Source organism: Balearica regulorum, chromosome 21 (genome assembly GCF_011004875.1).
Source record: "Balearica regulorum gibbericeps isolate bBalReg1 chromosome 21, bBalReg1.pri, whole genome shotgun sequence".
Classification (NCBI taxonomy): domain Eukaryota; kingdom Metazoa; phylum Chordata; class Aves; order Gruiformes; family Gruidae; genus Balearica; species Balearica regulorum.
Window position 1 is genome coordinate 7,977,466 of NC_046204.1, and position 14,810 is coordinate 7,992,275.

A 14,810-nucleotide genomic window follows, 5' to 3' on the forward strand; every position below is an offset into this window, starting at 1 on the left:
GTGCTGTAGAATTGTAAATCCTTCCCATTATTAATAAAATGAAGCTATTGTTCCAGCTCTAATCAAGACTTGTCTCCAGCTGGGCAGTTTTAAAATGCAATTCAAAACACACACACACACAAAAAAAAAAATCATGAGGAAGCTTCAACCCACAGGCTACCAAAAAAAAAAAAAAAATCACTGAAAGAGCAAGCTGTTAAGGGGAAGGGGGAAAGAAAATTTAAAAAAATCATAACCCTGCTATTTAAAATGAATTCCAAGCGGGAGCATGTCAGGGCAGGGGAGGAAGCCTCCTTCCCACCGCCTGGGAAAGGTCACTTCTGCCATCGGTACCCTTGCTATGCCAGATCAAGGCTGCTGCAGCGCGCGTGAGTGAGCAACCCCATTGCTGCAAGCCCAGCCTCATCCATCTCCATCAAGAGACATCTCTGCTTTTAATTTATTTAGCAAAGAGGGAGGGGAAAAAAAAAACCCACCAAAAAACCAACCCTTGCAAACGCCTCCCAGCACCCTTTTCAAGGATGGGGAAATCTAGCAAGGGGGAGAGGCTGCCAGCTGGGGATGGAGGGCAGGGAGAGGTGGTGCATCCTCTGCATCACCATCACCATCCTCCTCCTCCTCCTCCGGCAGCAGGGACCACGCCTGCCCGGCGCTGCGGCAAAGGCTCCGCAGTGGGTGCTCCCTCCCCCGTAGAAACTTCTGGAATAAGCAGCCAAGCTGGGGAGAGGAGAGAAACCTTTATACCCGCGGGGGGGGGGGGGGGGGGAAGAGAGCGAGCAAGCAATAGAGCACATAATAAAGGAGAGGATTGCACAAGGATGGGGTGCAAGCAGGGAGAAAAATATATATATATAAATTAAGCCCATGAGCAGCTTTGGCAGTCCCGGCTCAGCGGGGTTTTGCAGCCTGCTTGGCTTTAAATAAAACGCCCCAACACAAAAGCACTGGAAAAAAAAATAATGGTGGTGGTTGGAGCGCTAGATGGTGGGATAAAGGAGCTGATCCCTCCTCCGGATCTGCAGCAGAGCTCTGCCATTTCAGTGCAACTGATTTGTCCTCTCTTTTCGTTACAATGAATTGTCTGAACCGGACTATTTGATTGCATTTGCAGCTTCAGTTACTGGGGTCTGTTTTTATGTACTTTTTTTTCTTTTTTTGTTCTCTTTTCTTGTTGTTCTTCTGGGTGTATTTTTTCCTCTTTGAATTTAAAAAAAAATCCTCCCCAAATCTCCCAAGGAAAATCTACATCTCTGTGGAACAAATAAAACATTCAGGCACAAACTTCCACCATGGACTGTAAAAAAAGAGATGGGTTGCTTTTTCTTTTTTTTTTAATGGCATTTTTTTCTCCTGCTTTTAGGATATATTGTAGTAGAAAGCCAATGGAGGAAAACAAAGGTAATATATAAAATCAAACATATATATGGGCCAAAATTACAGTGATTATATATCATTAAGTCATAGTATTTTAGGTGTGGGGATTTATTTTATATTCTGTAATCAGTCCCTGGAAAAAGGAGACATATATATATATTTAAAAATATGTAGTAAATATATAGAAATATTTCTATACATGTAGGAATAAAAGATTATCTGTATGGGCCTAAAACCGTAATTCCAGGAAAAAACAGTACTATTTTAGGTATGTGGGTTTTAACGAAGAAGGGACGTTACAATGAAGCCTATAACACCACTGTGGTACAGAAAAAAAGGCAACATTAAAAAAATGTATTTTTTTAAAAAAAGCATATGTGGTACCTTGGCTGCAGCCTCCAACAACGAGCATTTGGATGTTACGGGGTTTTGGGAGGTTTTTTTACGGTATTACCACGTCTGATCACACTAAGTATACGCTTTTAATTAACTGAATGGCAGGGAGGTTGTCGTGGGGAGCAAGGCGAGCGACGACGGCTTCTTCCCTGCACCACTCTGGCTCTGAAGATACATCAATCCTCGGGTGTTTTGCGTTTGTTTTGTGATGGTTTGGTTGGTTTTTTTTAAAAGCGCGTTTGGGTATTTTCCATGCCGTGAGGAGAATGGGAGGCGGTGGCTTCAACCTCTGCGAAGGAGAAAAGCGGTGGATGAGAAAGAATTAGGCACAAAACTACCCACCTTGGGGTGCGTGTGACGATAAGAGCGATTCTGGGCCAAAAATCTTCACGCTATGAGGAAAAAAAAACCTGAGACGGGTCGGTGCCGGCGGGCTGCGCCGTGAAGGGAAAGAACGGGCGATGGCGCCGGGGGGCCTCTGAGGCGGCGGAGGGGAGACCTAGGCCTCCGCCCCCCCCGTGGCCGAGTGGAAACGCGCATTTCTGGGCATTTTCGCATCCTTTTGCGAAAGGCGTGCGGGGAGGAAGGGGGGGGGGGGCGGTCAGGTTTCACCCGCAGCGCTTTCGCTGCCTGCCTGGAGAGGATACGCACATCAAGAGAAGCCCCTCCACCGTGGTCCTGGCACGGCTGAAACTCACGCTCGCCGCCCCGGCCCCGCAGCCACGTATCGTCCATCCTTCCCCCCGCTGCCCGCCCGGCGCCATTTTGTCGCCTCAGCGCCGGTGGCCGTGGTCCCGTCGGGCGGCCATTTTGTGAAGCGAGAGGCGGGAGGCGGCTCCTGCAGGACCGCGGGCGAGGCGGCGCTGTGGAGCCTGAGGCGGCGTGAGGGGTAACGGCCAGCCTCCTCCTCCTCCTTTTTGTCAGGCAAATACCCTCCTTTCTCTCGCTTATTTCTCTTTTTCTTTGCAAAACGTGGTGCCCTTAAAACGCCCCGATCGCCTCAGCGAGATTCAACCTCGGACGAAGGAATTCGAGAAAGGAAATTAAAGTACATTCCTCCGACTGGGCTGTGAGGGGAAGTTTAGCCGCACGGAGAATTAAGGGATATATTTATTTTTAGGAGCTATTTCCCCCCTCTTTCACCTCCCTTCAGCTTTTTTCCCAGTGATAAATCACCGAGGTCAATAAGCCGCCTTGACAAACGGGATAACCTCTGAGAGAAGTTGGGGGGTTTTAGGGGGTTTTTTTGTTGTGTTTTTTTTTTAATAAAATCCCTCACCTATGGGCTCTAATGGACACTGCTGCCAAATATAGATGTAAGCTGTTTGAAGCCAGGTCAGGGTGAAAATTGTTAATTTTCAGGAAATAAGGCTGCGGGATGCTGTAATCACTGCTGATACAATGAAGGAAAGCCAGGATATAAAATGTCAAAGCTCCATTTGCAGGCATGTGCCATGCATCTATTTTCAGAAATAGGGTGGGTTGGGGATTTTTTGCCTTTTTTTTTTTTTTTTTTTTTTAATAACCCAGTGTATCACTTGCAGCCTGGTAACACACTTGCGTAACTGGCTGCATCGATTTTGCCTCATGTTATCGTGCTTTAAAAATAAATCGCGGCAGTGGATGTTTCAGTTTTGCAGGGGAAGTGGGGGGAAAAAGAAGAATGTTGCATTATTTCTTTTATATAGCCTGCCTGTGCTGCATAATGAAGCTGGAGAAATTCAGGACTTGGGCTGCTCTCAGAGTAATCTCTGCTGGTTCCCCCCCCCCCCAGCCTTTCTCTTAGCCAGAAGGATGAGAACACTTTTTATTTAAGACATTTTAGGTTTTTAGGTTGCATCAAAGATGGGAAAGTGCAGAAAACGGATCTGAATGCTCTGCAGGGAAGGATGATGCTACAGCAAGCCGGCTGGGATATGGTTGTAATTAACCTGGGTCAACCAAAAGAATAACCCAGTTTTCCTCCAGCTCTTTCCATCCTGTTTGGAAAAAAACCAAACCAAAACAAAACATCGTCAGTGCTGAGCATCCAACCCTCCTCCCAGCACCTTTTCCAGCCAGCAAAGCCCTGGCGGCTTCTTCAGCCTCAGTTTCCCCTCCTGCAGCGTTTCCTACGCGAGGACTCCAGCTCATCTCACGGTTGACCAAGGGGATGCTGGGGAAAGGCACTTTCCAGCCTGTTTCCCTTCACGGGCTTGCTTTCCTCACACCGTGCCAAAAATCTTCGGCTTGCAAACAAAACCTGTCAAAAGGCCTTATTTGTTACAAAGCAACACTTTGACCACTGATTCAAAAATACTACGGGCACTGCCTGTCAGCTTCTCCTTTAATTTAAAAGCTTTGAGTTGCAAGAAAAAGAACCTTTGGGTTTTGTTGTGGGTTGTTCTTTGTTGTTTTTTTTTAATGGGATACACCGTTGTACTCCTGGGAGCTCACAGCAGGGTATGGTATCAGATGCCTTTGCTGGGAAAGCCCAGGGAAATTTTACCCCCGGGCCGCACCCAGCCTGAAGTGAAGAAATATTTGCATTTGCTTCTCCTTGGAGGACAGCCAGGTCCCTCCCCCCTCTCCTTGGCCTCGCCAAGAGGGATTGCAAGAAAAGCCAGGCTTATTGCAGCAGCCGAGGGAAGGGCAGGGCTCGGCCGATGCAATTCCGGAGGCGTCCGATCCTCTTTGCCCGTTTGCACTGCCCCTGGAAGGAGACGAGCAAGATCTCAAGTGGGTTTTTACGCCTGGATGGTCTTGGGGGGGTGGCTCTGCAAGGATTTGGGGGGCTCACAGAACAAAGCAGGAGCTTCATGTTGCTCCGTGCGTGATTTGTATTTGGTTTATTTTTGCTAGCAAACCCGGGTGCTTGCAGTGAGGGCGAGGAGCCCAAGGACGGGCTGAGCCATCGCAGCCAACGTGGATTTGCTCCGCGGCAGGATGGGACGTGGCTCCTGCAGCCTCAGCCCTGCGAAATCTCCTCCACACAGCTTGGACGGCGCTAGAAATTCCTTGAGATCCTCCCAGGGGGAAAATGCAAGGCCGTGCTTTTCAGGCATTGCCACGCTCCCCAAACCTCGGCTCATAACGTTTCTCCCCTTATTCAAGAAGAAAATGGCTTAAATCAGTCTTTTACCATCTTACCTCCCTGTCCATCCATCCCTGTCCCTTGTCATCGTCCGCTCCTGGAAAAATATACCAAATCTGACCCCTTCTGCGTCCCTTCACCACGCCGCCAGACTCTCCAGCTGCACCTTGCCCTTCTCATCCTCCAGCATCTTCTCCATGGCTTTGTATTGATAAAAACCTTTCCCTGCCTGCCTCTGGCCAAAAATCAACGCAGTCCCAGCACTAACAGCCCATCCTGGCTCGCTCTGGGGGGGAAATACCCGACCCCTTCCCACCACAAGCTCTGCGGAGGGGGAGCGTAGCTTGCTGAGTACCCAAGGGTGCTGTGCAGAGGGTTTAACCCAGCATGCAGTGCGATAACACAGCCAAAATGCCGCTTGGCATTGGCGTTTCCATCCTCCCTGAAAAACCTCGCTCGGAAAAATACCCCTATTGCAAAAGAACGAGTAACCTTTTGCTCTGTGGGGCGTCCCTTTGGCCGCCACCAAGCCTGCCCACGTCGTTTTACTTTTCTAGCATCATTTTGATGCCTGGTTTTTCCCCGCAGGGTGAGAAACTTCAGAAAGTGAGAGCTGACTTCGAGCACGGGACTTCCCCAAGCGTGGGACACAGGATCCTCACCCAACCGGACCCAAAGTCACCGACTTACCTACGTGACGGGGGAAAAGACCTACGTGACAGGGAAAAGACCACGGCTTTACATTAACATTCTACTTATAAAAAGCATATAGTGAGTTCTGACCTGATTGATGGGCTGTAGACACGCATTAACGAACGCTGAGTAATAGGCTTTGGAGATGGGGAGAGTCGGCAGGAAATAGTTGTGGGGTTGGTGTTGATTAATCAACCAGCCCGCCAGACTCCAGTGCGTACGTTAACTATACATTAACCCCTTCGTTCATAAATACAGCACGTGCTGGAAAGACATTATACAACGTGACTTAGGCTGCTGGCTTGGTTGGTTTGTGGGTTTTTTTTTTTAGCAGCTCCCTTTTTTCATCAGGAAAGCATTAAACATCGTCTCAGATGCTTTTGCTATTTTCTGCTCTCAATTTGTGGCTTTTTAAGCACATTCAGTTAAAAAAGAAAACCCGTTCTTTCTCCGGCTGGTTTGCAACGCCCTCGCAAACAAAACCACTAAGCACCGGTGACATCGGTTGCACAGATGTTGGGCGTGCAGAGAAATAGTCTAATTTCTGCCGGTTTGGGGCAGAATTTTTTTGGGGGGGCTTGGACTGAGAGGAGATTAAAAAATTTCCGACAATGGAGCAATATTATCTTGGATAACGTGAAAAAATGGGGCTGTCAGTCTTTTCCGGCATCCCAGCACTGTCTGATACAGGAGAGACGGTTTTTAGTTGCAATTTTTCTGTCTGATGGAGGAATTTGTGCTCCGGCTGCCCTCTGCCGGCTCCAGGATTTGTTTGAGATGGAGACCAGACAGTGTGGGCTGTCCACGAAAAAAACCCAACAAACCAACAACCAAACCCCACCACTAACCACCATCAACACCACGGCGCATCGCAAAACCCTGAATCTGGCCCCGGAAAACGACCTTCCGCTCTCCCCAGGGCGACAGCGGCATCTGCCAAATCGCTGCACCCCAAAAATCAGCTGCCTTATTGCCCTGAGCAACCTGGCTCTTGCCACTCCTGTGAAGTCTAAAAAGTGGCGCTTTTTTTTTTTTTCTTTCTTATTTTTAAACATGCATTTTATGGGTTTGGGATGCAGGGCGGATGAAAGAAACAGGGTTGTTTTTTTTTTTAAACTCGGGGGTTTATTTAACTACGAGTAACTAAATCAGTGCCTGCTCTCTGCGTCACCACAGAGAAATGTTTAAGTGAAACCCCAAGGAAGCTTGAGAAGAAAGAAAAAAAAAAAACCACCCAAGGAAACCAAACCGGCCTTGGAAAAGGAATTTAAAAAAAGAAATAAGTGAACAAAACCTCAGCTCCTCTGCCACCGCTGCTCTGCCAGGGCTTTTTATGTTTGCTATGAGCTCAGGGCCATGCCGGGACACCACATCTGTGCTTCTCTGCCTGGCCAGCCCAGCAGGACGGGGGGTACCAGCTACATTTTGGTGATGAAAACCCCAGTTCTGCAGCTATTTGGGGGTGCAGCAGGCACCCAGGACTGGCCACGGCCCCTTTTTGGTGTGCAGCGCTGGAAGATGGATGTTGAGCTGCGGGTTTTTAGCAGGACGACTCGTTTCGCCATCGGATGTGGCAGGACTTGCAGAGGAGGTGGTCGTCCAGGGGGTAGCACCCGTTCTCCGTTGGCTCCGGTGACAGGGGTGTCCTGCAGCTCTGGGGACGAGAGGGGAAAGGGAGGCCACGTTTTAGGGTGTTGCATCCCATTTTTGCTGCAAAACCCACCAGCACTCAGAAAAAAACAACAAAACTACCTCAAAAGCATGAAAAGCTGAAGCTCTCCTGGCCAAACGCATCATCCTTTTCACCCAATTTATTTATATTTCCTCCTCCCCATCGATTTGCAAGATAAACTGCTGGCTAAAAAGTAACCCCGAGTGCTGCGAGCCCCATGGCCGTGCTTTGCAAAGGCTCGGTGCCAAACCCCTCGGCTTTTGGGGTGTGCCCCCAGCCCCATCAGGGCCATACCTCGCAGCGGTAGCAGCTCTCGTGGAAATCGCGTCCCAGGCACTCAATCTTGTAGGTGTCCTTGTCCTCGCGAGGGACGATGGGGTGCTCACAGGCACTGCAGATCGCAGCGTATTTCCTGACGGGAGCAAATCGGAACGGCGTGAGACCGGTGGGATGACGGGAACAAGCCAAAGCCCTCCCAGTGTGGGGGATGCTCCCCCTTTTCCGCGCTCCCCCACCTGTAAAAGTCGGTCACGCAGTACACCTCATCCTGCTCGTCCACAGCGAAGCTCTCGGTGCCGATGGCCCGGCCGCAGGCGGTGCAGGAGAAGCAGCCGGGGTGGTAGCCCTTGCCCAGGGCACGGACGATGCGCTCTGTAATCAGCCCCTGGCACTTGGCGCACTTCTCCAGCGTGGCCTGGGGTTTTGGGGAGAACACGTTGTGAGATGCCAGCTCCCCCCTCCAAGGGACCGCACCCCCTGCCACCCTCCCGAGGGTGCTCGTTGTCCTCGGGGGAGGACAGGTACCTGGTAGCAAGTGTCACATGTGGGGCGTCCGTCTTTTTGGTAGTAGCGTTGGCCAGCCAGGAGCCGGTGGCACGTCCGGCAGGTGAAGCAGTTGGCGTGGTACTGCTTCCGCATCGCCTCCACCGTCGGCTCCCGGGGCCCCAGCGCTTTGTGGCAGAAGGCACAGATGTCTGCAGGAGGAAGGGAGAGGGGTTCGGTGTTGCGTGCCTCGGTTTCCCCAACTGGAGAGGAGCCTGCGCTGCGCAGCTGGGTCCCCCTCTTACCTCTGGAGCTGTCCCTCTCCAGGTACCCGTTCGCATCCTGCCACTGCGGCTGGCCTGCTTGCTCCTGGCAAAATTTGGGCAGCCTCAATTCAGCGGGGAAGGCAGAAGGGGCCTGGTGAGTGGGGGGAGGCAAAAGCCTGTCACATTTATGCCCTTGCAGGTGGGGAAACTGAGGCACTGGGGTGATTGCACCCCATTGTCCTCACCTGGAAGCTGGCAGGTGCTGCAAGGTCCAGCTGCTGCAGTGCCGGACCCAGCGCCTCTGCGGACAAGGGCTGGGGCGCTTCAGAGAGAACGAGGACCGGCGGGGACGAAGGCTTGGGGGCCGCTGGGTGGGTTTCTGCAGCAAAAGCCAGACACGGTGGGTTTAGGGGGGCAATAACATCCCATAACACCCTGTCGCAATAACACCCCAACAGCTTTGCATTCGCTGACCTGCCCCAAAAGCAAACGCTGTCCCGACCAGCCGGGACAAACAGCGCCGATAAGCGCCCGGCAATGGAGAGCAAACACAGCCCTTCCCCATAGCCGGATCCATCCCAGGATGGGTGCAGGGATTTGGGGAATAACCCCCGCAAAAACCCACATCCCCTCCCCGCCTGCACACGCATCTTCTAGCGAAGCATCTCCACAGTATCCTTGGCACCATCATCATCCTCCCGGCACCGCTCGCAGCCCCCCACGGACACCCCTCACCTCCATTGGGCAACGTGGGGTGCTGCGGCGGTGGGGTCCGGGGGCGATGGGTGCCCGGGACCTCAGCACTGTCTGATCGCGTCTCCCTTTGCGTTTTCCCCTTGGCAGCCGCCTCCCTCTGCGGCGGCACCAGGGTGATGAAGACGGATGAAGCGATCCTCTTCTCCACTTTCCCCGGCAGCATCGCCGAAGCCGCGGAAGGGCCGGACCTGGGTTTGATTTTGAGGAAAATAAGATAAAAAGGAGTGAAAGCTGCGGGCACGCCAACAGCTCCTGCAGCCTCGCCGGCCTTCGGCCTCAACCCGCCTCCCTCCTCGCCCTCCCGGAAAGGGAGAAGGAACGAGCGTCCCCGTCCCACGTCACAGCAATAAATAGTCTCGTGCCTGGGAGGACACAGGGTAAAGAGTCTCGGTGAAGCAGCAGCCGAAATCACCCATTTTCATGCCTCTGTGGCCAAATCCCGCCCTTTTCTAAGCATTTTAACCCCTTTTATTTCCTCTTATAGCCCCCACCTGGGACTAAACTCCCTGTGGGCAGCAGGAAAACCCCACTTTTCCTTTTAAAAACAGGGTCGCAATAGGATCTGCTTTTGCCAAACCCTTTTTTGGGGTGTTTGGGGCTCCCCATTCCCTCCCATTTCCCCATTAATCACTCCCAGCTTGGGGATCCCCCCCTTTTATTTTTACAGATGGGGAAACTGAGGCACGATATCGCGCATCGCCGCATTCCCGCCACCGAAACGGCCCCCAAGCGTCGCCTGGCGGTGCAGGCAGGATGTGCCTGACCCCGATAAACCCTGCTCGGGAAGGAAAAGAGCTGTTTATTCAGCTTCCCAACGGGAAAAGCAGCCGGGGCGAAGCTTCCCCTTCCCAACCGGAATTATCCTGGAGGGGGGGGGGGAACCCCAAGGCTTTTAACTGGGACGCTGCACCAGTGAAGCAGGATTCATCCCCGAGATGAATCAGTTGCCTGAAAAATACCTGTGCGATGAGTTGCCCGGTCTCATGCCCTGGCACGAGGTGGCTCCGCTCCCCCAAAATCCCGCTCGCGGGTGTCAGTGCATCCTTTCGGGGGGGTGGCCGGTTCCCCCGTGGTGGGGGAAAAGCTTCGGGACGGGCACGCCGGTGACTTCAGCCTCTGACTCAAGCAGGGGAAGGGATTAAAAAGGAAAAAACCCTGAGCGGCTTCGCTCCCTCCTTCCCTCCCTCCCCGCCGGCGAAACCCCAAAACGGGCTCCGGCGCTGCCAGCCTTCGCCCGGCTGTTCAAATCCTCGCCCGCGGGAGCTGCCGGTTTTCCTCCTCCCCGGCCAAGCTGCAGAAAATAGGGGGGAAAAAAGGTAATAATCATAAAAAGCCAACCCAAAAAAAGAAGAAGAAAAAAATCTCCGGGGCTAATGGGAACCATGTGCTCGTCACATTCCTCTTTGTGCCGGGGCTGACGGGATCCCAGCGGCCCCATCGTGGCACCCCCGGTTCCCCCCCAAGCCAGGGGCCGTCGGGGTGGTTGAGGCTTGAGGGGTGCATTAATGGGGTTTGCTCCCCCCTTTTTTTTTATGGGGTGTACCCCCCATGTAGCTCCATCCCATTTTGGGATGGCCGAGGCCACGTTGGGAAGGGCCCCCCTGGTTTCTCACAAGCTTCGCCCCAAAATCTCCTGGGGTGGGAACCCAGGTGGGACCGAGGGAAATGGGGCCACTTATGGGGCACCCCCAGACCCCCCAGAATTGGGATGGGGCATGGCCCTCCTACAGCTGTCCCCCAACTCTGTCCCCAGCCCTGGGGACCTCTTGGAGAGCACTTTGAGGCTGCCCAGGGAGAAGGGACAGGGTGGGGGGACACAGCCCTCGCTGTCCCCCCCGTCCCTTCCCCAAGTGGCCTCGCAGTCCCCTTGTCCCTTACTGGGGGGTGGCCCTGCAGCCCCCCCACAATCCCCTGTCGGCTAGCCCCACAGCCCCCTATCCCCTACCTGGGGGTGCCCTGTGCCCTAAGTGGCAGTGACCCCACCGTGTCCCCCTCTGCCTGGGAGCCCCCTGTCCCCTCCCCGGGGGGTGTCCCCAATCCCATCCCCGGGGGGTGTCTCCCATCCCCTACCTGGGGGTGGCTCTTGGTCCCCGTGTCCCGTCCCAGCACAGCTCTGCGGTCCTTATCCCATTGCCTGGGGTGTCCCCTGTCCCCTCCCCGGGGGTGTCCCCAATCCCATACCTGCGCCGTCCCCTCCCTGGGGTAGGGGGGTCCTACCTTTGGGGGGGGACATCCCCTACCCGAGGAGGTGTCGCCTGCCCGGGGGGGGGGTCCCTGCAGCCCCCCCGCCCCTCGGGGGGGTGTCCCTGTCCCCTACCTGGGGAGCCGGTGCGGGTCCCTCCGTGCGCTCCGCGGGCGCGCCCTGCCCGGCGCGGCGGGGGCAGCGGGGAGGCAGAGCCGCCCGGCATCACCGCCCCTTCCTCCCTCCCTCCTCCTCCTCCTCCTCCCTTCCTCCTCCCCCCCGGCCCCGAGGAGAGAGGGGCGGGGGGGGCACATGGCCTTAGGGTGCCCCATGCACCCTGGGGTGCCCCACAGGTCCTTAAGGTGACATATAGGACACGGGGTGCCCCATGCACACACACACCCCCCCCCCCAGGATGCCCCAAGTGTCCTAAGGGTGCCCCATGCACCCTGGGGTGCACTGCACTGTGGCCCCCCCGACCGCCCCATGCACCACCCCAGGGTGCTCCATGGGACCTCAGGGTGCCCTCTGGCTGCCCCACGCACCCCGGGGTGCCCCTGCGTGTTCTGGGATGGCCCATGCACCATACATCCCTAGGACACCCCCTGTGCCCCCCCTCAGCCCCAGGGTGCCCCATATAGCACCAGGATGTCCCATGTACCCCTATAGAGCCCCAGCTGGCCCCCTGTGCCCCCATATACCCCCAGGATGCCCCATATAGCCCCGGCCCCTCTCCTGCTCTCCCTCTTGAGGCCGGGGGGGGGTCTTCCTCCCTCTCCAAATCCTGCACCCCAACTGTGCAATGCCTGGTGCCCCGTGGCACGACACGGCCGGCTGCAGCCAGGTGGGGAAACTGAGGCACGGGGACAACCTCTCAGCCAGAGAGGCCACCCCGACCCCCTCTGTGCCTCAGTTTCCCTTCCTGGGGAGGAACCACACCACCCATCTCCTCCAAAAAGCTGCACGTGGCCATCCCCAAGCCCCTCTCCAGCTCGCTCTGCCCACAGATTTTGCTGGGAAAAAAACCTTTATTTTCTGAGATTTATAAGCCCCCGGAGACCCCTGCACCGTGACAGCACGGCCCTGCAGCCGCCAAGGACGGGGACATCCGTCAGCATCCCGCATCCCCAGTGGGATGAAGGAGCAAACCCCCAGCGCCGCCAGAGCCCTCTGGGGTCCCCCCAAAAACCAAGGGTCGTGTGAACCTCCCCCCAACCTCCCCCACCCCGTGGGATGGGGTCAAACACCTTCCGGGAGCCCTTTTTCCTTCGTCCCCTTGGGGGATCTGCGACGGGGAGGATTTGGGGGGTGCCCGCATTTCAGGGAGCCGGGCGAAGCCACCCTGAGTTTCTGATGCCTGGTTACACCCCATGGCTTATCAGGATGCCTCCTCCGATCCCAATCCCGATCCCAACCGCCTATCCAGCCGAGACTGCTGGGCGAAATCCTACGGGAGATGGAAGAAGAGAAGCAGAAAGGCCCCTCACCGTGGCCTCGGGGCTGCCGCCAGCCCCTCATCCTGGCGTTGTGGCAGGGAGGTGACCCCATCTCACCTGCCGCCGGCACACCTCCAGCATGATGCCGGCACGGAGCAGACACCAGAGCTCTCCCAGCAGCGAGATGAGGACATGGAGGACGTCGGTCCAACGGCCGACGGTGAGGAGGAGGATGAAGAGGCCGCCCATCCGTACCAGCACCGTCTGGTAAACCGGCTGCCCACCGGAACTCTGCCGTGGCTCCTCTGCAAGGACACGGCGTCGGGGCGGCCACTGCAGGGGGGTCCCATCCCCTCCCCAGCCCCATGACCGGGGACACCATGAATTTTGGGGATGTCACAGGGTGGCTTTGCATATACCCCCAGGATGCCCTGTGTCCCCCCAGGGTGCCCCATATACCCCCTATGTACCCCCAGGGTCCCCCTGTGTCCCCATACACCCCCAGGATGCTCCATATACCCCCTATGTACCCCCAGTGCCCCCTTGTGCCCCCATATACCCCCAGGATGCTCCCTGTGCCCCCATACAGCCCCAGGATGCCCCATACTGGGGCACCCCCCCTCCAAAACCCCCCTGGGGGTTCAGTCCCCTTCTCACCTTGCATGTAGATGACCAGCAGCGTGTAGCAGATGGTGAGCGGCGTCCAGAAGCGAACGGCCTCCACCGTGGAGAGGAAATCCCGGTTGATGAGTGCCACGGCGGCCAGATCGGCCACGGTGAAGGTGACGGCCAAAGCATTCCGGAGCAGCTGGGGGATGCCGTGACCGGAGGCGAGGAGGAGGATGCAGATGCCGCAGTAACGTGCTCGGCTGTGCAGCTCGTAGAGGGTGCAGACGTGACGAGCCAGACGCCGGGCGTAGGTGGCCAGCAGCCCCGCCAGCCCCGCCGCCAGCAGCAGGTTGCAGGTCCCGTGGGGAGCCCCTTCCAGCAAGAAGCTGAGGCCGCAGGACACCCCGCAGCCCAGCGAGTACTGGCACAGCAGGTAGAGCTGGCTGCTGTGGGCGCCCTGCGAGAGCGGGACGGCGCCGTCAGCCGCAAAGCGGCGAGGGGATGCACGGCTGCAAAGCGACGCATGGCCTTCTCCGTGCCGCAGCCCTTCTATCCCCCATGGTTGTTGCAAATCTGCGAGGGGATGCACGGTTGCAAAGCAATCCCCTCGCAAATCTGCAAGGGCTGCTCCACTGCACAGTTGCACAACTGCATGGCTCCCTCCACGCCGCCACCCCGCCGTGCCTCAGTTTCCCCCGTCCCGTCTCACCTTGCCGAGGGAGAGGACGGTGGAGATGGCGCGCAGGGAGAACTCCAGCACCACCAGCGCGGCCACGCGGGAGCCCACCAGCGCCAGCACGCCCGTCAGCACCACCACGTGCAGCGGCTCCAGCACCCACCACTGCGCCCGGATCGCCTCCTTCTCCGCCTGTCTCTCCGGGTTGCTGGGGACAACGGGGAGGACGGACGCTGAGCCAGGCGCGATGTCCCCTTCCTCCTCCAGCACCCCAAAACAGGGTGACGGCCTTGGAGACTCCCCCCTGCGCTTTGCAGCGGGGAGAGGAGGGCGCAGCCCCTGCCCTGCTCAGGCCGCCACCAGCACCCATGGGTGCTGAGAGCCACCCTCCCCAATAGCGGATCCCAAAAGCAGATCCCAAAAGCGGCTCCCCAAAACAAATCCCCCAGTGTTGGGGTGGAAGAAGGGCTGGTGCTTACTTCAGGCACTGGATGTAGAGATAAACCTTCAGGAGGCTGCAGAGCACCGAGACGGCGCAGGCACCCACCAACCCTGCAGGGAAAAGGCAGCAGCGGGTCACCGACATCCCCCAGGATGTCCCCAAGCTGTCCCCATGCCATCCTTGGGGGCTCTCACCTTGCAGGAGCGTATCCAGCAGCGCCCAGCCCCACGCCAGCCCGGGCAATGCCGGCAGCCAGGACCCCAGAGAAAACATGTTTGGTAGAGAGGAGCCACGGTGTAACCAGGCCCCGGCTCCAAGGTCCGCAGGGCGGAGGCTGGGAGCGGCCCCCCCGGCTAGTAAATCATTGCCGGGGCAAGCGAGGGCAGCTGGAGCCCAGTTCTGAGCAGTTGAGCTCCAGCTGCCCCGTGGAGGGGAAAATGAGGGTGGCGAGAGGGCTGCAGTGATGGGATGCA

At 56.4% G+C, this 14,810-nt stretch overlaps 3 protein-coding genes across 7 annotated transcripts in view; all 3 read right to left on the minus strand.

Annotated features, from left to right (window-relative positions):
* The window catches only part of SPEN (spen family transcriptional repressor), a 77,425-nt gene extending 75,533 nt beyond the window's left edge, over nucleotides 1-1,892 (minus strand). The window contains exon 1 of the mRNA XM_075773358.1: nucleotides 1,759-1,892. The gene's annotated coding sequence lies outside the window, so the exon portion shown is untranslated. The remainder of the gene's footprint in view (nucleotides 1-1,758) is intronic.
* Nucleotides 1,893-6,635: 4,743 nt separating this feature from the next.
* FBLIM1 (filamin binding LIM protein 1) lies at nucleotides 6,636-11,355 on the minus strand. 3 transcript variants are annotated; one of them, XM_075773451.1, is made up of 8 exons: nucleotides 11,310-11,355; nucleotides 8,972-9,180; nucleotides 8,482-8,615; nucleotides 8,276-8,387; nucleotides 8,013-8,182; nucleotides 7,724-7,902; nucleotides 7,503-7,620; nucleotides 6,636-7,190 (listed from the first exon to the last, which is right to left on the minus strand). In XM_075773451.1, the coding sequence occupies exons 2-8, from the start codon at nucleotides 9,153-9,155 to the stop codon at nucleotides 7,077-7,079; spliced, it is 1,011 nt and encodes a 336-aa protein (XP_075629566.1). In that variant the 5' UTR covers nucleotides 9,156-9,180; nucleotides 11,310-11,355; the 3' UTR covers nucleotides 6,636-7,076. The 3 variants fall into 3 exon arrangements, with proteins under 3 accessions (XP_075629566.1, XP_075629565.1, XP_075629564.1); XM_075773450.1 differs by lacking the exon at nucleotides 11,310-11,355 and adding an exon at nucleotides 9,952-10,857 and having other exon boundaries at nucleotides 8,276-8,339; XM_075773449.1 differs by lacking the exon at nucleotides 11,310-11,355 and adding an exon at nucleotides 9,952-10,854.
* Nucleotides 11,356-12,182: 827 nt separating this feature from the next.
* Nucleotides 12,183-14,801, minus strand: TMEM82 (transmembrane protein 82). 3 transcript variants are annotated; one of them, XM_075773444.1, is made up of 6 exons: nucleotides 14,532-14,801; nucleotides 14,375-14,447; nucleotides 13,929-14,103; nucleotides 13,268-13,676; nucleotides 12,728-12,915; nucleotides 12,183-12,621 (listed from the first exon to the last, which is right to left on the minus strand). In XM_075773444.1, exons 1-6 carry the CDS (start codon nucleotides 14,608-14,610, stop codon nucleotides 12,553-12,555), a joined length of 993 nt encoding a protein of 330 aa, XP_075629559.1. In that variant the 5' UTR covers nucleotides 14,611-14,801; the 3' UTR covers nucleotides 12,183-12,552. The 3 variants fall into 3 exon arrangements, with proteins under 3 accessions (XP_075629559.1, XP_075629557.1, XP_075629558.1); XM_075773443.1 differs by having other exon boundaries at nucleotides 12,450-12,621; nucleotides 12,728-12,886; nucleotides 14,532-14,737; XM_075773442.1 differs by having other exon boundaries at nucleotides 12,183-12,886; nucleotides 14,532-14,737.
* Nucleotides 14,802-14,810: the final 9 nt, after the last annotated feature.